General features: G+C 54.8%; 7 protein-coding genes across 7 annotated transcripts; 4 read left to right on the forward strand and 3 right to left on the reverse strand.

Moving 5' to 3' along the window:
• Positions 1–226: 226 nt before the first annotated feature.
• On the reverse strand, positions 227–2,641 carry V2A60_001255 (uncharacterized protein; the record flags this gene model as incomplete). Its single annotated transcript, XM_083252616.1, has 2 exons — positions 227–1,681; positions 1,736–2,641. 2 exons carry the CDS (start codon positions 2,639–2,641, stop codon positions 227–229), a joined length of 2,361 nt encoding a protein of 786 aa, XP_083108742.1.
• Positions 2,642–4,227: 1,586 nt separating this feature from the next.
• On the reverse strand, positions 4,228–6,643 carry V2A60_001256 (mitochondrial carrier domain-containing protein; the record flags this gene model as incomplete). Its single annotated transcript, XM_083252617.1, has 7 exons — positions 4,228–4,780; positions 4,835–5,000; positions 5,059–5,286; positions 5,635–5,768; positions 6,030–6,237; positions 6,317–6,397; positions 6,481–6,643. 7 exons carry the CDS (start codon positions 6,641–6,643, stop codon positions 4,228–4,230), a joined length of 1,533 nt encoding a protein of 510 aa, XP_083108743.1.
• An 838-nt stretch (positions 6,644–7,481) lies between these two features.
• V2A60_001257 (uncharacterized protein) lies at positions 7,482–8,550 on the forward strand (the record flags this gene model as incomplete). Its single annotated transcript, XM_083252618.1, has 2 exons — positions 7,482–7,641; positions 7,706–8,550. The coding sequence occupies 2 exons, from the start codon at positions 7,482–7,484 to the stop codon at positions 8,548–8,550; spliced, it is 1,005 nt and encodes a 334-aa protein (XP_083108744.1).
• Positions 8,551–15,610: 7,060 nt separating this feature from the next.
• On the forward strand, positions 15,611–16,231 carry V2A60_001258 (DUF4452 domain-containing protein; the record flags this gene model as incomplete). Its single annotated transcript, XM_083252619.1, has 1 exon — positions 15,611–16,231. One exon carries the CDS (start codon positions 15,611–15,613, stop codon positions 16,229–16,231), a length of 621 nt encoding a protein of 206 aa, XP_083108745.1.
• A 2,044-nt stretch (positions 16,232–18,275) lies between these two features.
• On the forward strand, positions 18,276–18,724 carry V2A60_001259 (uncharacterized protein; the record flags this gene model as incomplete). Its single annotated transcript, XM_083252620.1, has 2 exons — positions 18,276–18,393; positions 18,516–18,724. 2 exons carry the CDS (start codon positions 18,276–18,278, stop codon positions 18,722–18,724), a joined length of 327 nt encoding a protein of 108 aa, XP_083108746.1.
• Positions 18,725–19,427: 703 nt separating this feature from the next.
• On the forward strand, positions 19,428–20,357 carry V2A60_001260 (mitochondrial carrier domain-containing protein; the record flags this gene model as incomplete). The annotated part of the gene is made up of 1 exon (XM_083252621.1): positions 19,428–20,357. The coding sequence occupies one exon, from the start codon at positions 19,428–19,430 to the stop codon at positions 20,355–20,357; it is 930 nt and encodes a 309-aa protein (XP_083108747.1).
• A 356-nt stretch (positions 20,358–20,713) lies between these two features.
• V2A60_001261 (WD repeat WDR48 family protein) lies at positions 20,714–23,894 on the reverse strand (the record flags this gene model as incomplete). Its single annotated transcript, XM_083252622.1, has 4 exons — positions 20,714–22,246; positions 22,297–23,557; positions 23,620–23,701; positions 23,855–23,894. 4 exons carry the CDS (start codon positions 23,892–23,894, stop codon positions 20,714–20,716), a joined length of 2,916 nt encoding a protein of 971 aa, XP_083108748.1.
• Between the last annotated feature and the right edge of the window lie 2,297 nt (positions 23,895–26,191).

Here is a 26,191-nt window from a genome sequence, read left to right on the forward strand (position 1 = left end):
CAGAAAAGAAGAAAATCGTGCACACAGAGTACCTCCCAATCTTGCTCGTCTGTCCAAGACAAAAAGGAGATACATTCAAGACGGAGAAGAGGGACGCAAAAGCTAAGAACAAAACACAACGAAAAAAATATGCAACTATGTGACCAACCAGATCAGTATTAGCCCCTCTTTCTCTTTCTCTTTCTCTTTCTCTTTCTCTTATTTTTGTTATTTTTGGCTCCCCTCTCTACTCCTGCCCGATGGACAAGACGACGTTGCCCGACATCTCGTCAATCTTCATCGACGAGCTGCCGTCGCCCTTGTGGCCGGCAATGGTCTTGCCAACGAAGCCACCCTTCTTCCTGTCCACGACGACATCCTTGCCGCGCACGGTAATATCCGAGGACAGCGTGTCGGCGGCAAAGGTGCCCTCCCATGAGGCCGGGTAGTAGAGGTGTAGGTTGCCGCTGATGGAGGAGTGGCGCGACTCCAAGGCCGTCAGGCCCCGCGCGTTCTCCGCGACGCGACGGCGCTTGATCTCGGCGCCGTCACGCTCCACTGTGGCAGCAGTAGAAGGGGTGGAAGATGACGGCTGCTTGTTCTTTTTGTCCTTGTCCGTCTCGGGGAGCGTGGGCCGCTGATGGGGATTCATCTTGTCGGGGATGCTGATGAACTGCGGCTCGGCGATCTGGACCCGGTGGCCGCCGCTTGTGCTCTCCGTCTTGAGCAGCGGCCGCCAGTTGGTATGCAGCCAGCGCTCATCCAGGACGGGCACGAGATTGAGCTTGAGATCGCCCGAGGTGGAGGCAAACTCGGAAGACGAGCCAATGAGCACGTCAGCGGTTATGTCGCCAGACGTCGTCGCCAGCTTCACCAGGTAGTCGCGCGCTGGAATCTCAGCACCAGAATCAGCGGCATCCTTGCTTCCGTCGTTGATTCTCAGCTCGCCCGACACGGACGAGACGTCCAGCAGAGAGGGCCCAGACTGTTGGAGCACAACGTCCTTGTGCGTAATCTGGGCAAAGATGTCGCCCGAGACGGTCCCAGCTTTCAAGTTGTGGTACATGGGGAACCAGCCTTTGACGTCGCCGGACACGGTCGAGTACTTGTAGCGAGGGGCCTCCATCTTGTAGGGCTCAACGTCAGAGTCATCAGCCGGGAGGATGATATTTCCGGCAACGGTGATGACGCTGATCTCATTTTCGGCACCAAGGGCCAGGCCCTCCTGGACAAATACGTTGAGAGAGACGGTGCTGACGGTGAGAGCATTGACGAGGGCCTTTTGAGGGATCCAGGCGGTGATGCGGATCTGGATGCAGACGTCGCGGGACGAACCGTCAGGAACGACACGTGGCGTAGTGACTTTGACGTGGTCGGTGCCGCCATTTTTGGTAAATTCGACATCAATATCCAAGTCCTTGTAGTTGGCAATAATCTCTACATCAAGTTCCGCCTTGCCAGAGTCAGTAGGGCGCAGGATGACTTCGCCGCTTACGTGGGGACTGGGACCACTCGGCTCCGTCCAGCCTTTCTTGCGCATCGTTTGCTCGATATAGAGCACTCGGCCCGAGTCCAGGCCGGCATGGAAAGTCTCCTTGGGATAGGTGTGAGGGCTGTCGCGACAGGATCCGGCAGGGTGCCAGACTAGTTCTCTCTCATCCATGTCGGGAATTCGGATGGGAGACTTGTCAATGATTCGTTTCTGCTACTCTTAGTAAAGGTTCGGGTTACGCACAGCATTGGGTTCGATGCTTACTCTATACGAAGGACCAGACATGTTGAAGCCCATAAATACCAAAACAATGGAAACAAAGACGAGTATTCCGAGGATCTTCTTGATCTTTTTGCGAAGAGAGCCCGAGTCGTGAGAGTGTCTAATGCGCTGCCAGAGGGGCCGCTTGGGAGGATCGGAGAATGCTTGCTGCTGGTGCGGGGACAGGAGTCGATCGTGTTCCTCGGGTGTGCCCATGTTAGGAGGGGACGAGGCGGGAAAGGTAGAGTAATTGTAGCTGTTGGGGTCGTTGTCCGGCGACGAGGGGGTGTAGGCAGGCGGCGCGTCGCCTCGTCCGTGGTAGGCCGCTTGGGTGTTGTAGTTGGAAGGTTGGTGGTGGTGAGGGGACGACGTGTTGACGTGAAGCTGCTGCTGTGAGGAGGTTCCGTCTTGCACGCTCGGGTGACGACGACTGCTGCTGTGGTGCGCGTACGGGTAGGAGGCGTTGGTGGTTGTGCTAGGTGTGGCGGCCGAGACGGCCGAGACGGAGGGCGAGGCGGAGGGGTAGTAATAGGACTCGGGGTTGTGATGAGGTTGGGGAGAAGGGGCAGGACTGCCAGCGGCAACATCACTATTTATCATGCGCCGAGCAATCTGGGCCTTGGAGTCGGGATCCTTGCCGACAGTGGGATCTTCGACCAAGACATTGGGCACGTAGGGCGTGCTGCCGGAGCGACGCGAGGCATGGGACGGCTGTCGGTGGTGATGAGTCGAGGTAGGAGAGACGGCGGAGTCATCGTCATGACGAAAGTATCCATCCGAAGGGGACAGGGCTGAGGCGTCGGCGTCGGAGGCGGCAGCAGCAGCAGCAGTATCGTCGCCGTCACGGCTCGCAGCACCAGCAGCAGGGTCCGGGTCAGAGTAGAGGTTGTCCGAGTATGGGGCAGGCATGGCGGCGGCGGCGGCGCGGACGTGGGGGGTGACGCAAGCGCCCAGTTGGGATGAGTGCCGAGTATGTGCGAGATGTGTAAGATTATTTGTAATTGCGCCGTGGAGCGGGGAAGAGAATGCGAGGGTCAGATGAAGAAGGGGAATGAAAAAGGGAAGAGAAAAGAGAAAAAGGCTTGCCGAGTGAGAAAGCAGCAGGAGGATAGTGGTGGTAGTGGTGGTAGTGGTGGTGGTGGTGGTGATTGAATGGCGCCAACGACGAGGCTACCTAGCTAGCAGAACGGTGGCTGCCTCTTAGCGCCTTCAGCTGTTTTCCTCTTCGTTCAAGTAGCTGCCGCTTCCACGTAATGGCCTCGGGTATAATTCCAGTCATGTCTTGTGATGGATCTGCACATCTTGGCCCAGGATATTTTTCATATATTGTTTTCAACCGGCATATCTCTTTTCATCTGCACTGTAGGGATGCCAGTACATCAATTGAGGGGGGTGGCGGCCACACCTACAAACGACAGCCTCTTATCAAGTCCAGCTCCGGGACGGCTAGCCGACAAGCCTGGCAGCTCGCAGCACGACGGTTGACAGCTTGACGGCTGACAGCTGGCAACAGACACGCCGCCCATAAGTTTTTATCTACACACACTGTACCGCACTTCTTCTAATCTCGACACCACTGCAGCAATTACCATGGCCCAAATTGAAAAACAAGAAAAAAATTCAATAAAAACAAAAGTTCCCAGCCTTATCCCTCACAAAGCCCCGCAAACCCTTCTCCCCTTGTCCCCCAGGTACGCGCTAGCCATAAGGCTGTCGTCAGCTCTGTCGCTCTCCCACAGCTTTTGGCCAACGCGGCCTGTCTCCACCCCGCCCTTTGTGTCTCGCCGGGGCGGGCAAAATAACGCCATTGCATGTCCCATCTTTCGTAAGTCGGCGTACGTGTTCAAGCCTTTTTTTTTTGGTTTTTTTTTTCTTCTCACCTTGCCCTTTTGAATTTCATTAATTAAATAGATCTTCACCATGAGAAGAAAAGCAGGAAAAGAAAAAGAATAGTCTCCCGCCAGCTCTTGTCTGCATCTTCGTCATTCTTGGCCTGACCTTTTTCATCATCGGCTCCGACTCTCGAGACAACCAGCCAACTTCCTCCGGGTACCCGCTCCGGTACGTCAAAGTCGGCCGTACCACCTCCGAAACCTCTGCCTCAATAAAGCCCCTACCACTTCACAACAGCACGGTACGTCTTGTCGATCCTTTTTACATTCATTTTCCTTCTATTAAATTCGCATTGCTGCAACGCCTTTATATCCAGAAGGAAAACTCAAAAACACACCCAGCCCTATTGTTTATATGTATGTATCAGTGTCGAGTCTGCTCGCTTTCTAATAACCAGACAATCATCTCATCTCAAAACTTGTTGCGGAAAAAAAATGTCTTCGCTTTCGCCCGCCCTATTAACATGAAAGGCAAAAGTATTTCCCTGCTTTCAAGTATCCCTCCTGGCCATGCAATGGCCATCTGAGTTGCCCCCGTTATGCCACAAACAAATGGAAACAAAAATCTATCGAGACAGCTCTTCCATGGCATGCCTCGTTTCGCTAATGTAGTCCGAGAACCTTTTTTGAATTCTCATACACGACCCACGTTATGCTCAGCGCCGGTGCCACCTTGAGCAGGTTCGGCGTCAGGCCCTTGTACAGACCCCGCACGCCCTCCTTCTGTATCGTCTTTTGCGTCACGTCCCAGATGCCGTTATATGTCGCGCTATGCATCGCCGTTCCTTGCGTCTGCAGCCTGGTGCGCACGACATTGAGCGGATACACCACCGTCGCTCCAAACGCGCCCGACGTCGCTCCGATAATGCCAGTCGCAACGTTGCCAATCTCCACGTCATCTTCATGGCAGCCCAGCTGCTTGGCAATCTTTGCACGGTATGTCGTTTTGAGAAATTCAAACGTACTCATATCAATCGCGCTATACGGGAACATGCCCACCAGGCCCATTGTCACGCCGCGGTACCCGGCTCGGATGCCACCGTCCGCATACATCTTGAGGGCCGTCTGTCTCATCAACGCCACGCCGCTCGGGCCGCCCTCCACTGTCGAGCATTGTAGTCTGAACTTGAGTGTATCGAGAGGGTATACGCAGAATCTGTCTCCGGTCAGCACTCGGCTCGCCCACCTGTCCTCGTCATGGCCAACTCACTGTGCAATCATTCCCGCCAAGCCGCCTGCGGTGAATTTCGAAAAGGTGTTGATCATTTGCGGGTCTCCATGACCTTCCAGATTTGCAAATGCTCTCTTGGCTGCTTCATACGAGCCAAACTTGATGGCCGTCTCAGGCATAATCTTAATCACGTTTAATCCGTTGCCTGTCCGTCTCGTTAGACCGTCTCCCACGCAGCGTCATGCTTCCGACACGGCACTCACCAGCAAAAAAGCCACGGATTCCTCCTGACCGATACACATCCCTGATGGCATCGCTAAAGGGTCGCGCAGCGTTTTTGAGAGCAATCAGCGGCTTTCCTCTCTTGAACGCCGCCACCGCCGTTTCGCCGCGATTTTGCGTGTTCACTAGTAGATAGACCTTTAATCGGTCCAGAGGCGCGGTTGCAGTTCGCGAGACTCCTCCAGCAATGGCACCCGCGAGGAAGTAACCTGGATGGGGGGCAAAGTCTGTCAGTTTAAATGATCTGGTATCAAGCCCAACATCGGCGTCCTCAGTCTCATCAAATATTGGGGTGCCATCGCTGGTTTTTCTTCTTTGTAGTTTTGCGACAGCATCTGCCGCCCCCTCTGCGTCGTCATCCATCAAAATCATGACCGCCTCCCCCCCATCTATCGATGACGATGACGGTGATGATGAAGATGCTATTAATGGTTGCAAAGAACCATATGCTTGTGAAGTGTGAGGGGGAGGAGGAGGAGGAGGAGGCACAGGGGTAGCTATCCTGAGCAGAGAGCCAAAAAGAGAGTCAAGAAGAGAGCTGGAAGCGCTTTCCGTACCTAAGCCTTCCAACGTGTCATCGCTCACGACAGAGTCGCCTTCGGGCGTGACATTTACCACGGCGTCGTAGTATGTTAGCACAGCTTGCAGCTTCGCATCGGCTTCGTGAGCGGGCATGAAGAGCATGAAATATCTATCGCACATTCGGTCAGCTGCAAAATTCCCCAAAAAAGTCATCAGAGCTCTGTCGCCAGCGAATATGGTCGATCGCTTTTGTTTAAAATTCACCGTCACGGTACTGCGGGCGACCACCGCGAGCACGACGCCACATGACGGCCAAGTGGCAGATGACGTCGAGCCGACCACGAGCGCCGACCTCAGACTACATCACCAACAAGAAGCGGGGTGTTGGGACAGCAAAGGGAGAAAAACGGGCAAAGAAAATTGAGTGTACCTCCATTCCTCATATGTAATGTATCCATCGTGGTCAATGTCCATGTCGTTGAAGAAGCAGTCGAGCTTCTTGCTGGAGACAGTGAGGCCGGCGGTTTTGAAGGCGCCCTTGAGCTCCGCCATGTCGAGCTTTCCATTGCCGTCCTTGTCAATCGCCTTGAAAAGGGAGGAGAGCTCTCTATCCGCACGCTTGACGAAGCTTTTGAACTCTGCAGCAGGTTAGTATATTACCATTTGCTGCGGCTTGGATGGTTTCGGGGGGTGGTGCCGAGTAGTTTGTTTTGTTACCTTGATATTGGATCTTGCCGTCGCCGTTGCTGTCGACCTCGTGTAAAATCTTCTTGACCATCGAGTCTGCATTTTTCATCGCTGTAGAAGAAAAAGAAGAAGAAAAAGATTGTCAGCACTTCATTCGCTCCCGTTATATCGGGGTATTTTGCGACGCGGCTCACGATGATCGAGGCGCCGGAAACCCCGCTGCAGGCCATTGTAGTCGAGATCGCCATCCGGGCTGGGCCCCAGGCAGTTCCAGAGAAGCTCAACCAGGTCGTCGTGGTCATGCTCGGGGCTGACAAACGCCTTTCTCGCCTCGTGGATCCCCGTGGACACACTCATAATGGCGCCAGCATCGCTCGCGGCAGGTCGATTGGAAGGGGGGTGGTCGGGAGCCCCGGGGGGGGATTAGATTGTGGTGGGATCGATCGCGGTTCGCGTTGTAGGCGCAAATGCTATAGTGATAGAACCATGATCGGGCGGTGTGGCTTCTGTGTCGTTGGGACGCAGCTCTGCAAAGATTGTACGGGAGTAGGCTGGCGCACGGTGTGGTGGTGGTATTGATGCAGGGTTGATGCAACAACGATGGCAAGCCTCGGGATGGCGTCGTAGAGAGGCTTCTTCCCTGTCTGGCCCAAAGAGAGCATGCTGGTACGTAAAAAAAGTGAAAGGCCCAAGCTAATCAAGGTGGTTTACTTTTAGCATCTCCTGCTCCGCACTTGGTCCTCAGTGGTCAGCCAAGCCAATTTGCAGCTGCGCCCGTTGGTGGACAGAAGCCGCTTGGGCCCCGCCTAACAATCTGCCATACTGGCCTTCTAGGTAGCCAGTTAGTGCAGAGGTACTCCGTAGCTACTCTGTCTGCCCTCATGCGCTTATCGCCCCGCAAGACATCTATCTCAGTGGCAGCCCATTCATTACTTATCCGCCTTTGTCCTGGCACAGAGGCACAGACCCCGACGACGACGACGACGACGACGACGACGACGACGACGACGACAACACAACATACAGACCCCGGGCCAAGCATGCGGTAGTGCAAACGTCCTTGTGATCACACGACAGGCGCCTGACCCTCAGTGAAAAGGCCAGACTGTCCGGCCGGTCCCGTACATGCCGACACGAGCAAAGCACCTCTTGAGCTTTCATATCGGGGGCGGGCTCCCGGGCCGGTTGCCCAGCAATGTCGGCCAACTACTGGGACTCGACGCAGCGTCGGTATTGGCTCTTCACCAAGGACCAATTGAACACGATGCGCACCAAGCTCGAGCAGGACAACCATGACCTCGTGCGCATGTTTCCACTGTCCCAGCCCCGGCACCTTGCCATCTTTTTCAACCAGCGTATGTCCTCTGTCCCGCGTCAGCCCCCCCCCCCCCCTCTTGTTCTAACTCGTCACTCTCTCAGAGCTCATTCGACTCGGTAAGCGCCTCACGATCCGCCAGCAGGCCATGGCCACGGCCCAGGTTTACCTCAAGCGCTTCTACTCGCGCGTCGAGATCCGCCGCACGAACCCGTACCTCGTCATCACCACGGCCATCTACCTCGCGTGCAAGATGGAGGAGTCGCCGCAGCACATCCGTCTCATCGTGACCGAGGCTCGGCAGCTGTGGCAGGACTTTATCGGCCTCGACACGTCGCGCATCGGCGAGTGCGAGTTCTTCCTGATATCCGAGATGAGCTCCCAGCTCATCGTCCACCAGCCGTACCGCACCCTCACCTCGCTCCGGAGCGAGCTGGCCCTCGTCGACGAGGACGTGCAGCTGGCCAAGTCGGTCATCAACGATCACTACATGACGGACCTGCCGCTGCTGTTCCCCCCGCACGTCATCGCCCTCGTCGCCGTCCTGCTCGCCCTCGTCCTGCGGCCCAACTCGGTCACCCCGGGACAGCAGGGCGCCAGCGCCGCGGCGGCGGCGGGACTCCAGGCCGCGCAGGCCGCGCTCAGCCAGGCACAGGGCGGCCTCATGACGCCGGCGGGAGCCGGTACCCTCGCCGGCCTGCCGCCGCCGCCGCAGCCGCCGTCCGCGGCGGTCTCGGGACAGGAGGCGCGCGAGAAGCAGCAGGAGGCGCGCATCACGCGGGTGCAGCATTTTGCGGCGTGGCTGGCCGAGAGCACAGTCGATATCGCCTCCATGGTGGACGCGACGCAGGAGATTATCTCGTTTTACGAATGCTACGAAAAGTACAATGAAAAGCTGACGAGGGAGCAAATCAACCGGTTCGTCAAGGCAGGGAGCTTGGACCGCTAGATGCTGATGCGCGGTGAGCGGTCGGCAGGGTGTATGAATACTTTCCAAGGCATATGATACCAGGGGCCATGGCGTATTGAGGCGTTTCATTATTCGGTGCGGTGGGTTTTGCATGTAGAAACTAAAATCAAGGTGCAATATATCACTTGCTATTTCCTATGAGCGTCGTCTTGCGGTACACCAATGTGCATCGTCGAATTGGTATCAGCGAGTCGAGATCAGCACGCATCTTGGCCTACTACTACTTGAAAAGCAAGTACAGTTTACACGATCGCCAGTATCGAAGCGCCACTCTATGGTCATGTCAGACTTGTGGCCAGGTGCTGCTCGAGTAGCCGTCGTTTATTGTCGATGGTGCAGTAAAAATTGTCTTTTTTGTATGGAGTTTCTTCAAGTTTCGGATGACAGTCTGATGCGACGCTTCTCCGTGGCCATCAGGAGACTGCAAACGGCGATTTGGCATGACAGTGCTGATAGATATTGTTCATTCCGTCGTAGCTGCGGACACGGAGCTGCCGTCCGTCACCTCGTCCTCCACGAGCAGCCGCGACGAGAAGCGCTTCACTGCTCACGCCAGGCACAATTCTATTCATATTGATAGAGTTTCCTTTCTCGCCCTTGATTTCCAGACATGCAGAGTCGATGGACGGTATGCCATGCCGACAGCTCTCATCTACAACCAGGGGGGGTGTCGCTTTTACGTTGCCTTTGCCATGTTGACCGTCGTATGAGCATGTCGAGCCTTGTGTTTTCTGTATTTTCCGATAGGAAGCTCCGCTGAAGCTTTTCACTGTACTTTCAATTCTGTAAAAAGAAAAGGTCTCATCAAAGTGCATGCGATAGGCGCAAGGCCTCTTTTCCCTGTACGACCAGCATGATCGTCTTGGTTCAGACGCACCCTATAACTGCAGATATTCGACCAAGATTCGAGCAAAAATACAAATGAAAATACATCTACACTCTTGAGAATCTACACAATATATTCCTTGTCTGTAGAAGACGTCCGGAGCGCACACTCTAGACTTCCAAATCAGATCGCAAAGGTCAGCTCGGGGGTTCAGCCATCTATTGTCGATGAATCGTGGTTGCACACACAAGATTCGCCACCGATCTATCCGATGGGTATAGTTGTTTCTATTGTTTTTTTTTTCACGCCCTTCTGCCGATGTAGTATTGTGATACATGGCGGTCCTGTTTGTGCTGCACATTGAAATCATCACACGGGACTGGACCAAGCCCGCCCCTCCACGTTGTGAGACCAAGCTGCATGCATTACTTGTTACAGTGTGCAATAGTTGCCAAGGTTGGACATGTGGATTACTACATTGGCGTTTCCCTTTTCGCCGGGGGACTCTGCACGTTTCTTGAACGTCTAGGGGCTTCATAATGCCATATCCTCTTTCTTGGATATGGGACATGATCTAGTTGAAAGATGGGCCAGTATAGCTGTTGAATGAATGAAGAAAAGGGACAATTCGCAATGCGATGAACGTTGAAGAGCGGTGAACTGATTCAATTTTTTTGTAAAAAAAAATTCACCATGGGCCTTGGGCATCATATCAGGCGCCGGTGGCTTGCCAGCCTCCCCTCTTGTGCATCTAGAAAAAGGCTGCTCCTGCAGATTGTGGGGAGGGGGAGGGGGCAAAAGCAGCATAATAATATGCTGGTCAACCCAACCTTGCAGCTTATAGGGTAAGGGACGATACTTGGGTGCCGCCGCGGAGCCAGGCTGGCGCCCAAAGTACTTTTTCATGCATCCATCTGGATGATGTTGCAGAAAACCTTCTTCCTGCGGTATAGAGATTGAGGTGGTGGTGGTGGTGGTGTGGCTGACCAGTAACGAGGCCCGTAGGGATGGCGTGCCTGCGATGGCGACAAAATAAGCCAGCAAACGCCAGCCGGGCCATCCCAATGGAGAAGCGCTCTACTGATAAGGCCCATACAGTGTGTGCATGTGAACAGAACAGATACGGTTTTACTTTTTTTTTTTTTTTTTTCTGTTTTTCCCTTTTGCCATGTCCGCTTCGACTTCCTCATCGGATGGTGAAGTCGAATTGGTTGTACTGGCTACTTGGCGCCAGCTCGTGTAATTGAACAGTGCGGATAAGTACTGGTAGAGCACAGGGAGAGAGGCTGGAAGTACATAGGGCTGGCAGCCGCGTAAAATAACGCCCTACGGACGGGGTGCCGTTTCGGAGATGCAACTGTCGAATTCCTAACTCTTTTTTTTTGGGCACAATGGGAGAAAGATGGAGACAATTGCTCAATCCAACGAGCTGTCATGTTGTCTCGTTGCCCTGTGAGGAGCCCATATTTAGCATGCCTAAGGACAGCCTCGCGGGCCGCGGCTAGGTGTAGTCCCGGGCGGCTGGTAGTTAGGAACAATTCCAGAAATCTATAACGGGCACAATTGATTGAAAACGGAAATGAGCTCCGTTTGGAAGCCAGACAAGGCATACCGTTTGGGGTAGCGGAAACAAAATTCCTCAGGCCGCCGGCATGAATGAATGAATCAAGGAATGCTGTTACTGGGCGAGTCAATGTGTCGATCTGGCGGTGAACAATTGCAATGGGCCTGACAAGAAGAGATTGCCGGAAAGCATTTGTTTCCTCTGCTGCGTTTTGCATTCGTCAACTTTATTTTTCCCTGTTTTTTTTATGCTTCCTTGCATTGCGAACCACTGCCACGGTATGACGAGCTGAAAGCCTGCGACAATAGTCCATTGTGATATTGATGCCGTGCGCCGCGCCACCAAGGAGATTCGGCTGCAGTGGAGGGATGCATGCGAGCGGCCGGATTGTCTCAGGCTTCTGTTATTCATTGCCCAGGCAGGGCAGGTTCGCAGGCAGGCAGGGAAGGCTGTTTGCGTGGCAAAAGAAGCTTGATGTGCTCGAACAAGATAGGGCTTTTATTTTGGGGGTGCAGACGGGATCGAGGGGCGAGGCAGATTGCTCCCGTTTCGAGACCTTGTCTCACATCGCTGGAGCTCTCCGCAGCTTCTCCTCTCGGTTGTCGACGAGCCAGGCGAAGGGGGGAGGGTTCGGACGCACTGTGTGGATTGTGCCGGATTCTGACACTGTATGAGATTACCAGCTGGAACAATAACAAAGGGAAAAAAAAACAAGGGGGAGAGGGGGTGATTCTGTCAGCAAGGTTGAAGGGGATCGTACTATTATTGAGCAGAAAGCATGGCAATCATGCAGGTCCATGTATGTCACAGGCGCGCCGCCGAGGTATAGTAAAGACGGGATTCGCTGAGTTGATGAGGACTCGGAGGAGGACTGACTCGACTCATCGCCCAGCCATGCAGGGCAATTGACTACGACTACGTACGCGGGGGGTCAGATACAATAGTGTCGAATGAGGTCCTCCATCTACTTATCAGCGGGGGATAAGGGTGGCAAGGCGGGAGCTCGATACTGATAATAGGTCGGCACTAGTTGGCAAAGTTGGCAAGCCCACATTGCCGTCATCTGGGATGACGACGGAGGAGCAATACTTACTGGAAGGTGTCCAAAGGGGTCGCCGGGTTTCACTATGCGCTCGCAGGACACAGCCCCCCGGGTGGTGGTGTGGTGGTGCCGGATTTGGTGGCCAGACTTGGCCGGTGACAATGACGGACGGGGTGACCACGCGCTCGCTCGTCCATCCCGTTGACTTTCTTTTTTCGGTGCTAGCCCCCGGCTGACGCGATGAGGATTTTTTTTTTTGGTGGTTGAGTCCTACTTACTCAGTAGATGGTACCCCATCCCCGCCCTCTTTTTCCGACGTCGGCGTTGCGGAGGTCATGAGGGTGACACGGGCGAGTCATCACGATTCGAGGGAGAGGGGGAGGGAGAGGGGAGGAGATTGAAGGGGTGTGTTCAGTAACAAGGTTGAAAGGGGGGAGGAGAGGGGAGTGAAGATGAGCTGGATGTAGGGATTACCAGTGTTATTAGGGTGTCCATGAAGGAGTGTAATGCTTTTCGTATTGTATTGGAAAGCGGGCGGCAAGATAGAGAGAGAGAGAGAAAGCCATAGGCAGGGCAGAGAGAGAGGCAAGCCGGTCGGCGGGTGTCGTGATTAGGGATACATGTAATCTGTAGATCGAGAATGGGGTGCATGCTATCCGCAAGTTACTGAGTAGCAACGTGTCGGTAGGCACCCGGGTTATTCAGGGCTGCCAGTGCCGGCCTTGGTTGTCTGTCCCTGCATCTCTTGTTCCTGCTGGCCTCGGCCGGTCCACAGATTGACAGACTGCCTGCTTGGCTCACTGGCTCCGTGCTCTCTCGAATCCGTCCTGGTGGTGGTGGCCAAGAGGCGCCGCGGGCGTGGCTGCGTGGCTGTCAAGCCAGAGTTTCGCCACCGCCGGCGCTATCAGGGTTTATCTCTTTACTATTAGTATCGAGTGCCTATTTATGAAGCACCCCCGCCAGGGCAACGTGGGCGTGGGCGTGGGCGAGGGCGCCGCCCCGTCTAGGCAGGGATCAGTGCAGGGCAAGCCAAGCACAAAGTATCCGTGGCGGCTTTTTGGCTGTGCCTGGCATGCTGAATAAAGTAGAGGCGAAAAAAATATTTATTTTTATAATTAAAAGAAAAATCGGCAACGGCATTGGCGCCGTGCTTGCTGCAATGTGCAGCCTACTGGCTGGTAAGCTACCCCGCCCGTACTGCTCAACTGGTACTGGAAGTTGGTTACTGGCTGGCAGGCATCAGGCAGGCAGGCAGGCCCGGCGGGTCTCTTGGGGATCATACAGGCGGGGACAGGTCAAGCAGAGCAGGGCCCAGCAGCCGAATATAAAAATAATCAATCAATCAAGCGGCTATTACACGTACTCAGTAAGGATCCATTCTCTGGTCATGAAAAAAAAAATCCTACTGGTGGTGATGGTGGTGGTGGTGGTGGTGGTAATCCCCAAACACAGTGGCCCGACTCGCGCCTTGCAGCTATCAAGGTTGCGAATGCGCACTGGAAGCCAGTTTTGCCAGCCGGCGTCAAAAAGCTGTCGCGATTGGTCAGGGAAGTTCAGCAGGTAACTGACGAATTCACGCTGTACTTACTGGCAGATACCGAGTACAAACTGACGCAGTTCGTGTGGGGCATCCGAGCCCCAGCAAACAGGAGAGCGGTCAAGTGACTGGCCGCTTTTTCTGTTTCTTGTTTTTTAATAGTAAATCAAGAGCGTACAGATTAGGAATGGGAGGTAAGTACATTCCATGGCCTGTGGAGCAACTCGCTCATTCACCTCACTGTGCGTGCCCAAGTACCCTCTACTCAGTGCCGAGTATTCACGTTCTTGCTGGTGCACCCGTCTCATCGTTTGTGGTGCGTGGTCTGACGTCTGAGTCTTTGACGGAGCGGAGGCGTCTCCCGAGGTCATGTTTATTGTTAGTACCCAACAGGAACGGTAGTATGTTTACATACGTCCGTATTTGGCCTCGTCTTCTGCTCTGTCTTTTTTCTTTTTTTTGGTCGCATGAACAGTCTGGTCAAAGGCCTGACATGTTTTGTTCTGCACATTTTCTCCTGAACGTCAACTCTGAGCTTTCTTCCGCCATCTCTCTCCTCCTGCATCAATCGCCCAGCCACCTTTACGGCATAAAAAATAACCCCCTGCAAGCGCCTGACCTGCAGCTCGCCGCCGCCGCCGAGAGCCTGCCTGCGTGCCTGCGCTGCCTTGCGCAGTGCCAGCTTGGTTGGGGAAGGAGTTTGTCCGAATGCACTGTGCCGGCACTGTCTCTAAGTAGCCTGCCTGGGTTCTAGGTAGGTACCTTCCAATCTGCCTGCCTCACCACAGTCACCACCCCTTGTTGCCCTTGTGAGCTTCCTCTGTCTCTCCCGTGCATGCAGCACCGCATCGGCGCACTGGTGGGGTTTCCAGTCTACCTGACCCGGCCCTTTGACTGGCCAGCCGGGCACAGCAAGCGTTGCAAGGGTAGCAAGGGTTGCAGGCTTACGCACCCGCTAGGCCACGCTCGACACGCTGCTTTGGTCAACAACGGCGCAGCAGTCAGCCTGCCAGAAAGCCAGAGCGGCGGCGCCAGAGAGAAAACAGCCTACAGTGCAGTTGCCACATCTCACACCGTAGCGTTGGGGGACCCCACCCTGTCATACCACAATCCCGCTAGCATGTTTGCAGCTTAGACCGGCCCCGACATTGTCCAATACCCGGCTAGTGGCGAACACGGTGGATGCGGTCGGTTGTGTTTCCATTCGTCGCTCGCCTCCTGGTCCCACTCACCGTGCCACCCTCCATCCCCCGACCCCGGCACTGCCGTGCTGGTTCTGGACAGCCTCTCTCGGAGGGGCCTGCCAGGTACTGATAGGCCCGTCGACAGGTTAGTAGGCAGCCTCCCAGCACTCACCTTCAGCGTCCCTCTCAGTGCTCCAGCCCTCTGCGTCAGGTCACCGCCTCCCTGTAATCCCACCCTTTTAGCGCACTTGGTGGCCTCTACCCTCACCACAACCCACCCATTCGTCCCGCCTGTTGAGCCATGCTTGTCTGCTACCAGTAAGTACCTAATCTTGTCTGTCAACCTGCCTGTGCCTGCCTGCCTGTCTGCTTGTCTGCCCACCGCATTTCTCGTCAGTGCATACCTCCATCTCCAACACCCACCTTTTTCTCCTCCTCGCATCCTATCACTGGCCAACTCGCCTACCTCTCGCCTCTCCCCCGCCCACCTTTTTCCTTCCTCACCCACCTTTTCTTCGCCCACCCAAAAGGCCAAGGTCACCACCCAAGCCGAAACCATCTCCCCCATCCCACACCCACCCACCACTGTCCGACCTTTCTTTTCTTCTTCCCTCCTCCTCTTGCACAACTCCATCTTCCCCCCCATCTTCCATCTTCACCTCTTCATTCTGCATCCCCCTCTCTGTACACTTCCTTTTGCTATATAGCTCCATCGCTTGTCGCATTCCTACATGACATAGAAGCTCATCAACGTTGCTCTCAACCCAAGTCTCCCCTCACGAATCCAAACAATTTGCTCTCGCCGCTCCCGATTCTTACGCCGCACATCGCACATCGCACATCGCACACTGCGCACCGCACACCACGCCCTCAACATCACAATACAATGGCTTCCTACTACCCATACGGCGCCATGCCGGCGCAGCCCGGCCCCGTCACCCACAACCACCACGGTGGCCGCAATCGCAGGACTGCCCGTCTCTCCGTCTCTCAAAACTCTCAGCGTCAGTTCCGTGGCGTCCGTGGCATCAAGGACATGAACGAGTCGGCCGCCCTCTCCGCTTTCCGCACCAAGTTTGAGGCTGTCCGCTCCTTCGACCTCGAAGACGACATGGAATTCTGCCCTGGTCTCCTGACCGAGACTGACGTGAGTAGCGACCGCTCGTCCGGCGCATCCTCTCCGGCCCTCTCTGACAAGTCCCAGCTCGTCTCCATTTCTTCTTCGGAGCGCTCTTCGCTTGCCAGCAACTCTCCCGAGTCGTCACCCACCCAGCAGCCTCAGTCCATCACCCCGGGGTTCTCTCTCAACTCTTCTTCGCCCTCCTTTGTTCCTCCTGCCCTCCAGAGCCAGCCGACCTTCAAACTCCACCAGCCATCTGCCAGGGGCCGCAACGCCATCCCCATCATCAACCCCATCACTGGCGTCACCATGTCCAGCCCTCCCCCGTCCGCTCCCCCTTCCGTTTCTCCCATCAGGATGCCCCAGCACCCTATGCGCCGCTGGTAAGCTGCCGCCGCCTCCCGCCGCGCTTGCGCTCTTGACGAGCTGTTGTGCGCCGGCGTGAACTGGCGGCCGCCCTGCTGCGGCCCCACTTTCCACCGAACGCATCCCTGATTTTAGGCGCTGTTCATCTCCTGGTGGGCATAATGGAAATGAGCGAAATGAACCCAGTTCTTTGGTGTCGTTTTTCATGGCTGGACTCCTCTCTTGCCCGAGCAAGTATTCCCCCCGCGACGAGGACTGCGAGGCCTCGTACGCCGCTCGACTGCTGGCTCGCACTGTACAAGCAATCATAATCGACATACCCCCTTTCAGTGTTTCTATACACAAAGATTTATTCGAGGATATACCGGCGCGTTTCAACGATAAAATGGATCGATACCACATTTGCTTTGGGTTTGTTTTATTCCCATTTTCATTTTGTCTGCCTAGAATCAGGCGACTCAAGTCATATACGGGCGTTTGACACGGAAGACTACTGTTTTTGTTTCTTGTTTTTTTTTTCTTTTGCATACACAACGGCTTGCATTTGGGTTCCGAAGCGATGTCTTTGCGTTTGAGTGCATTCGCTTGTCCGCGCATGGCGCGTGATAATTGACATCACAAAAAAAAAAGACATGTGTGGTCTCATTACGGGGATGAGGCCTCACGGCATCAAATTTCCAAAAAAGACTTTTTAGAAAGGTGGTGTGTTTTTATGGCGGGGGATACGACCGGGTCATTCTATTCTTCATGGTGTTTATCATGGGCAATTGTTTCTTGGGTTGGCTGATGTCATGGGGCGCGCAGCATATCCGCTTGCGCGCCGGTGTGGACAAGCCGAAGCAAGCTTCCCAAAAAGAAGCCTGCTGACTTTGGTGTTGTTTTTCTGCGTTGCCGTATTTCGGCTGCTTCTTGTTGTGCGACGATATGCTTTGGGAATGTGGCGCTCCTGTCCCATTCTCTGATTTCTTGTTGTACAAATGACGGCGAGCAACTTGAGAATTCTGTCCATTGTTCATTTTCGGTTCTGGACCACATTTTATTACCTTATTATTTAGTACTACCTGCCGCGAGCGGGCTAGGGCGAGTCTTTTTCTGGTTTTCTGGCATCTCGCGGGTTGAAGGATTTCTGGCCTGGGTTTGATCTTTGCTTTCTTACAACGTCCCTGGGTTTGGGGCTAGCTTGTGTTACTTTTTTTGTCTTGATTATCTACTCTGGGAGCATCTGCGAGGTTTTATGAATGATTTGGGCAGGGAGGTTCTACATTACCGGGCTTGTTGTCGGGACCATTGAGTTCCATGGTGTTGCAATTTGAAGTGCACATATTTTGGATACGGCGCTGGTTGATACCGCGGCTTGAGAGCCTGCAGATGAATACATGACTTTTTCTACTCTTTACTTTGGCGTCTTGATGCTTGTGAAATGTGAATGGCTGCTATCGACGTACTCTTGAAATGATAAAAGTAGGCAATGTACTGGCACGACTGGGGTGAGATGAAGCTTTGTTGCTGGTGCAGGCCACCACACAGATCATCATCACTCATTTCAGCATTGCCCTATTACGACTTTCTTTTTTTTCTCTGCAGCAATTACGAAGCAATTGAGCAAACCCTCTTTCCATTGATCATGTCTTGGTTTTGTTGCATCTATCAAGTTGTCGCCATCGTCTTGGCTCAACGGAGGGGGAACGTTTTCCGATGTTGCTGTCATGCTGACGTCACAAGACCTGCCGGCCATGATCGAGAACCGTTGATTGCGTGCAAATGAGGATCTGGCAATTGGATACATTGCTATTTAATTTATGGGCCTTGTGTTTATTTCCTCTCTCTTCTCTCTGTCCTTTTTCCCTCTCTACACATCATTGTTCGCATAGCAGCTTTTCTTCAAACATCCTACAAGAAATTCCATCTTGCCCCCAATTTCCCGACCTCAGTCATCAAGATCGACAACGTATGAACAAACTGCGCGAGCATTGGCTCGAAACAAGCAAAGTACCTCTACTGACGGTTTTCACAGCAGACGCAGCAAAGCGAGCAAAGAATATTAGAAGAAAAAAAGAACGAAGCCATGCTTGCCTCCAAGACCATCCTTCCCCGCATCGTCGGCGCCGGCCGCGCCGCCCTGCCAGCGACGCGCGTGTCGTTTTCCTCTTCGCGCGTGCTCTCCCACAAGGAATCCAGCTCCAGTGCGTAACAGGGCCCTTTCTTTATTTTTCTTCTTTTTTTTTTCGGCTCCTCGCAACCCTTTCGTCACTGTGCATGTAAAGAAGAAGAAGAGGGAAAAGAAAACTAACCCAGTCAGACACAGACGACGACGTGGACAAGCACAAGCTCGACTCTCTCCGCAAGCACAAGGACGGCGCCCCGCAGTGGAAGCGCGAGCTGGCCTCGGACAGCGAGGAGGCCGTCAAGGCGGACAAGGGCCACGGCGCCGCGGCCGAGTCGGTCCAGCAGCTTCAGGAGCGGACCAAGAAGATGGCCGAGGAGCAAAAGAAGAGCGGGACGAGTAGTCAATGAAAGGGGAAAAGGGGCCATGTAATTTACTCTTTGATTAATCGGTATTGATTGATGTCATTTTATGCTGCTATTCGTATTCAATTGGGATGAGCATGATTCGTATTTTTACCCTTTTTCTTTCATTTTACGACATTGAAATGAGAAGGGGGCATCTGTCATGGTAACCCATAAGCCCACGGCAATGACGCATCACCACCACATGCATGGCACCATATTGCCATTATGGTCCACTTCGGTGCGTGCCTCCAATGGATGAAATCCGGATCAATTGAGCATTTCGACATGAAAAACCAGCATCATCGAGTCAATTGCCATCTAACTACACCATGGGACGTTCTCAGCAACATAGAAAATCATATATAGGGTAGCCCGGTTACCGAGGTGTTGCTCCGTTGTTCGGCCGGTCGCAGCCGCGAGCAAGCGGCCGTATCGATAAGCGCCCTCCAGGATTCCCGTCTTTCCCAACGACAAACCAACTCTCTGCTACTACCAGCCCACGATGCTACAATAAAGAGAAGAGAAAAAAGTGAGAAGATCTCGGCTCTCTCAATCAGAAAGCGACGCCTCTTTATAGATCCGGCCCCATTGGGCCTTTTCAACCCTCCATCGGCCTCTTTTACTTGTTCCTCCTCCTCCTCCTCCTTCCTCTCAACGCTCTCGTCCAGTCGTCACGCGACCACAAGCCCCTCAACGAAAAAAAACGATGAATGACGACCAACAACCCACGACGGCCGCCGCCGGCACCGCCGGCACGCCCTTTCGCACCGCTCTCCTCGCCGGCGCCGTCGCCGGCACCACCGTCGACCTCTCCCTCTTCCCGCTCGACACGCTCAAGACGCGGCTGCAGTCGTCGGCCGGATTCTTCGCGTCCGGCGGCTTCGCCGGCATCTACCGGGGCATCGGGTCCGCCGTGGTCGGATCCGCGCCCGGCGCCGCCTTTTTCTTCTGCACCTACGAGTCTACGAAGCAGTTTCTGGCACCCCGACTCCGAAACCTGACCGGCGCCGGTGGTGGTGGCACCGGCTCCGGCACCGGCGACACCCTCACCCACATGGCGGCCGCCAGCTGCGGCGAGGTCGCCGCCTGCGCGGTGCGCGTCCCCACAGAGGTCGTCAAGCAGCGCGCCCAGGCCGGTCAGCACGGGGGCTCCTCGGCCCGGGCGCTGCGCGCCATCCTCGCGTCGTCGGCGTCGGGCGGGCTGCCGGCCCTGCGGCGCGCGCTGTACCGCGGGTGGGGCATCACCGTCTTCCGCGAGGTGCCGTTTACGGTGATTCAGTTTCCGCTGTGGGAGGGCATGAAGGCGTGGCGGCTGCGACGACGGCGAAGCGGCGGCGGCGACGGCGGCGACGGGACGAGGATGGAAGTCAGCGCCGCCGAGAGCGCCCTGTTTGGGAGCGCGGCCGGCGCCGTGGCCGCCGCGGCCACCACGCCCCTCGACGTGCTCAAGACGCGCGTCATGCTCTCGCCCGAAAAGGTCTCGGTCGCGGCCGTCTTTGGCCGCATGGCGCGCGAGGAAGGCCTGCGGCCCTTCTTCGCCGGCGTCGTCCCCAGGGTGACGTGGATCTCCATCGGCGGCGCCATCTTTCTGGGCAGCTATCAGTGGGTGGTGAATACGATGGGTATGCCGTCATGAAAACAGAGAGAAGGATAAAGAAATAAAAAGGCTGGATGGACGTGTGCGCGCGCGTGTACGATACGAGGGCTTTGCATGATAGAAAGCTGTATTTACCAAAACTCAAGAGAGAGAGACAGAGAGTGAAAAACGCCAGTGTACATAGAATGGAAATACAACAAGTGGAAAATAGCATCCTCATATTATTCGACAAGCACGCTAATTAAACGGAATATGACGACAAGTTATCAAAACAAATCAACAGCACGATCGGGCTGTAATGGAGTGGTACATTGAGCCTGCGGGGTATCCATGACTCGAAGCAAGCAATTACGCGCAAATCCAAAAGATGATGAATGAAAAACTGATGCGGCTTTTTATGCCGCGGCGGTCAGCGAAGGGCTCGCGAGCGGCTCCTCCGGCTGCTGCTGCTGCTGTTGCTGCTGCTCGGGCTGTGGCTCGGGCTCTGGGGCCGGCATCGGTCTCAGCGTCTTGCGTCCATTGGTCTTGTAAAAGAGGACAATATCGTTGCCGCCTTTCCAGATGTGAGTGCGCAGCGTGGCCAAGGTCAGCGTCGCTTCCAGTAGCTGCTCGTTACAGTACAGCTCCAAGTACTCTTCTGGGTCCATCTGCGCATCCGCCTCGTCGTCGGGGCCGGGCGGCGGCTCTATGCGCTCGGCCACGTAGCCCAGTATCTTCTTGACACGAAGCATCCGGTTGGCATTGAGACGGCTGCTGCCATCGGTTGCGACAGCCGGCAGGCCGTCAAGCGGGTGGAGCACAAAGGAGATCTTGATGGGCTCCTTGAAGGGTACCTGGTTCTGCAGGAGAAGGTCACCGAGCCACATGGGTGCCTTTTGCTCAATGATATCAGCGTCGCGGCCGACACTCTCGACAGTGCCCTGGTACACGTTGGAGCTTCCGCCTGATGTCTCCTCCTGTATAATGACCTTGGTCCCAGGTGGTAGTTTCAGTACCGGCGTATCGGCGGGTAGACTGGGCGTGACCCGCGTTTCTACTGGTTTGTCTGGTGATTCGGTGAGCTGCTTTTCGTATTCATGGCGTATCTTTTGGATGACGCCATAGAAGCTATCGTCGACTTCCTTTTCGTGGTTTGAAGACGATTCTGACTCGACCGCCTTTTCGTCCACGACAACAGGCTTCTCCTGAAGGGCCTGCGAAGCCGAACGTCCGAGCTTCTTGGAGCTAAAAGACATGCGAAACTTTTTGCCAAAAGGCGTGCTGGGTGACTTGGCACCATCTGCCGGCTTTTCCTTCTCTTTCGGCTTGTCTGTATTGTCCGTCGACGTTTTACCCTCGGCGGTGTCTGGGGCTGGGGTTCTGATGGTAGTGGGATTATCAACAGGGGCAATGCCGGCGGTAAAGTAATCGCCTTTGTCCGCAGATGGGCGGCCAGTCTGTGAGGCGCTGCTCGATTCAACAGCTACAGCAGGCGTGCCAGCTATGCCAATGCCGGGTGTGAAGGCAGGCTGTAGGCCATCGGCCCGGGGGGTGGCCGTGCTGTCCGTCAAACCAAGACTCAATGTCCCGGGGGTAATGGCTGGTGTGCTCGAGGCGGCTGCGGCGATCTTCTTTTCCACTTCTTCGTTGATTTTGTGGCGGTACGCCTCATCCCGCTTAATTTCTTCGTCAATGAGGTTGGCAAACAGGTAGCGCAGGATCCATCGTCCAAGACTGATTCTTTGGTCTTCCCGGAATTCGATCTTGTCTTCCAGATCTAGCTCATCGGCGTAGACTTCAGCGTCGAAACAATTGTACGGCTCCAGAATCACAGTCAAATTACCGGAGCTCAAGTCTACAGAGCACCATGGCGCAACGGCGGCTCTTGTGTTGAGCAAGTCGGCGACATCTTCTAGATGCTGCTTGCCAAAGCTTTGGACAGGTTTGCACTGACACAGTTAGCTAAAATTGACCGGCAGACACGACTATATAAACATACCTGTATCAGATCCCATAGAAGCACGTCGCCAGCGGTGTCTAAAGTCAGCACTCGCTTCCTATCATTGAGAAGCTTGTGCTTCAAAAGACCCAATTGGCCCTCAATGGTCTCTTGTGGTGCATTGAAGATAGTCTTAATCTCTGGCTCAGGCTCAGCCGTCGGGACGATCGATGGTCGTCGGGAAGGACCATCGTTGACGGTCTCTCCGTCAGTATTTGACCGGGGCAGAAACATGCCCATGGTGGACAACTTAAGAATAGATTGCGGGTTGACGCCCTTTCTGGTGCCGTTGGTGTTGGGAGGTGACGTCTGATGAGACTTGCCGGAAATGGCCGAAACGGATCGTCGGTGTCGGTGGTCCCGTGGCAAGTCCAGCTCTTGGTCCAAGTCGAAATCGCTCCAGCGATTGATGGACGACCTGTTGGTGGCAGTCCATATATGTCCATGCGAGGCCACAATCTTGGAGACGCCAATGTGCTCTTGGGCGAGTGCCAAGCTCAACCCATTGTCGACCTCGTCAAAGCTGCCACGAATGTCCGTCTTGGCAACCATACCGTTGCGGTCGGAGCTGTAAAATATGCCGAGACGTGGGTCGTTGGAAAAGAGTGACCAGACACTCTCGTCGTGCATGGTGAAAGTGTACATGCAACGTCCACCGCGGACGCTCCAGAGCTTGACGGTCTTGTCTGCGCTAGCGCTGAGGATGGTGTCGTCGGCGTCGTCGATGAGAAGGGATCGAATGTTGCCGAGATGTCCCATGAGCTTGGAAACTTCGGCCCCTGAGCGCGGGTCATGCAGACGAATTGTCTTTTCGGGCCCGCCACTGGCAACGACGCTGCGGCCGAGGGCAAGGGAATAGACGGAGCCTTTTTCTGGAATTTCCTCGCCCTTGACGTCGATTTCCAAGGACTTGCCCTTGCCGTTGAGATCCCACCAGCAAATCTTGCGATCTAGTCCGGCCGCAACAATGGTATTGGAGGTGGTGTCGGTGGCAGAGGCTACGACGCACTTGACGTAGTCGGCATGGTCGCCAATTGTGTGAGCGACGGTGCTCTCTTCCGAATGGGGACGCCAGACTTTAACCGTAAGATCAGATGACCCAGAGACCACGGCCGTGTTGTTCTGTGCTAGAGCAATATCGTTGATCCAGTGCATGTGCGCCTGGGTCTGGGCGCGAAACGTGGAGGTGGTCGTTTTGGAGGGTTCGGTCGACAGGTCGAGGTTCCAGGCGCAGACGATACCATCCCGACCACCGGAGTAGCTGTAATCAAGGTCAGAAGGACATGTTCCGGTTTGAGACGGTGTCGAGGGTCGTGTGCATACAGGATGCCATTACTGGAGTCTACAGCCAGGCCGTTTACGCCGAGCCGGTGTCCGCCGGCCGAAGACTTGCCATTTTCCAGAACTGTGGCAGAGCTGGTTAGCGACGCTGAGCTCAACGCGGGAAGACAGGTACGGGCAGGATGCCAGCCCGAAGCCCGGGCAGAAGGCAAGACGTGCTTCACTCTGTTGGGTGCGGAGAGCACGAGACGTGGCTGCGGAGTGCGGGCAGGCTTACCATAGCTGATTCTTTGACGGGCCTTTTTGGCCATGGCCATGATGATGGGGTTGCGACTGCGGTTCGCGAAGGAAGGGTGGGCACACAAGGAGAGACACGAGCAGCCGGGGTGTCAGACCATGGAGAGTCAAGGAGCCTGGAGGAACAAGGCAAGAAGAAGGCGACGGGATGGAAGCGCAGGGCGAAGGCGAGGAGAGAAGCGCCCTCGTGGCATGGCTTGGCTGGCGTTGGCCGGAAGGCTCAGACGGGCAGTAATGAATGGGCCAAGGTACCTGTAGTTTGCGTTGAGCGGCATGGCGGAGGCCTAGCGAGGAGGATGGGGCCGAACTGGGGGGGGGGAAACACGCTAAGCTTGGAGGGATTTTTGGGGCAAAGGATGGCAGCATGGGAAGAGATGGAAGGTTATGGGGGGCGGGGGATGGGCATTTTTTGGGGGGGGGGGGGGGGGGGGGGGGAGAGCGGGTTTCCTGGGGACCGGGACTCACTACCTAGGTCCCTCCCTGGGAGAAAGAACAGCGGCTGCTGGGTGAGGTGAGTACAGGCACTGAGGGAATGGTTCTAGGAGCCCATTCGGAGTTGTTTTGGGGCATTTTAGTGATGTCCGCCACAGGTCAGCACCTCCGTACCTCCTTAAAAATACAGCGCTAATTTACTACCCCCTGGCCCCCTCCTCCCCGCCCCAACGTGGCTCAAATCCACCAGGCTGCGGTAGGCTACGGCCTACTACTAAAGTAGCTGACGCCTGCAGGGCTAGTGACGTCTCAGCAACGCCAAAGTCGCTCGCCTGCAAAGTCAGTATTAGAATTGTGCGTCTTCATGCGTCATTACCAAGGCCGACTGGGGAAGTGGGCATAAGCAGCCAGCTTGATTAATATCAGTGGATAACAATGTTTCATTCGATAGATACTCTCTTCATTTATCGAGCCCAGCCACACAGCCTGGCTAGGAACCCCCCGCTGATGACACGACCTGCCACCCAGTTACCCTGCGTAGGTACCTTCTCAGTACTAGATGCCCTGGAAGTACGGAGTACAACCACGAACGACTGGGGTAGACGCACAGTCGTCACTGTATCGATCCGTCTTTGTCTGATAAACAATCGCTTCAATTCATTTTTGTCTAAAAAAAGAAAATTATACCCAGCATGAACAACAGCAACAACAAACAACAACAGCATTCTCGGCTGCCTCCTTGCCTCCTTGCCGCCTACCGTCGCCGTCACTGGACTTCAACACCCCCGCCGTGGCTGTCACGATAAGACCACCAGCCACCAAGTGGCGTTGCCGTGCTTGCATGGAGCGTCCTGGTACCTGGACCTTTCTCCAAGTAAGAATGTCGGTAAAGGGCGTCGTAGAATTCCATGACGTTCCAGGCAGCCAAGGATGCAGTTTGTGGCTAAAGGTATCATCATGTGGTGTACAAGCACGCACACACCCACTTACTTGCTCCAATTGCTGTCGTCTGTCGCTAAAAAAAAACGCTCGTGGTTCGAAATGGTAAAGATTCTAGAAAGAAAAAGATATTGTCCAAATTCTGTCGTTCCGTTCGTGGTACATGATCCATAGGTCTTATTATCCAGCTTTGAAACCTGTCAGTCAACTTCATTTTTCCACATGCGTCGGCCGCCTCACTTACCAAAGCCGAGCCATCGCCTTACATGACGACGCAACAGCAACAGCAGCACCCTTCAGCACAACATCCCTCTGCGCACCACCGTGCCGACTTCCACTTCTTCTTGTCTTCACATCGCGAGCAAATCTCCATGCTCTCCACCTTTTCCTCCTTGCGCCCTTTGCACGGAAGCAGGCTACACTTAGTAGTGCCTCGCGACATTTGGTGCTTGCACTTGTACTCGAGAACGATGTGAGTACACATTTTCGAGGTGCCAAAGTATGCTGAGAAGCCTTGTAGGATAAAGAGTAGAGAACGGAGAGAAAAAAAAACAAGGCCCGTGGCGGCCTCGAAGAGGATGCGGAGGATAGAGTCTGAGGTTGTAGGTAAGAGGCTATTGCGGTGGCCACGAGAGGACCTCGGCGGCAGCAGGATAATTACATGCAGGGCTGGAGAAGAGATGTGACGAGGCGAAGAAGCAAAGACGAGCAGCAAAATTGCATTCGCAATTTACAGTGCCCTTCTGCGCGACTGTCCATCGCGACCGGCCCGGGCTGTTCCACTACGGCCATTCTTGCTCTCACGGGCCGGGAAGGCGCCACTTATTGGCTGTTGTCCAGGGCAGCCTTACCAGGCTTCTGCGATGGATAGGGAGCCGCAAAGGTTAATCAAGCGTCCCAACATTGCCTACCTACTAGTTATTAGTTACCTATCATGTACACTACC

The sequence above is a fragment of the Cordyceps javanica genome, chromosome 1 (assembly GCF_051103115.1).
Source record: "Cordyceps javanica chromosome 1, complete sequence".
Classification (NCBI taxonomy): domain Eukaryota; kingdom Fungi; phylum Ascomycota; class Sordariomycetes; order Hypocreales; family Cordycipitaceae; genus Cordyceps; species Cordyceps javanica.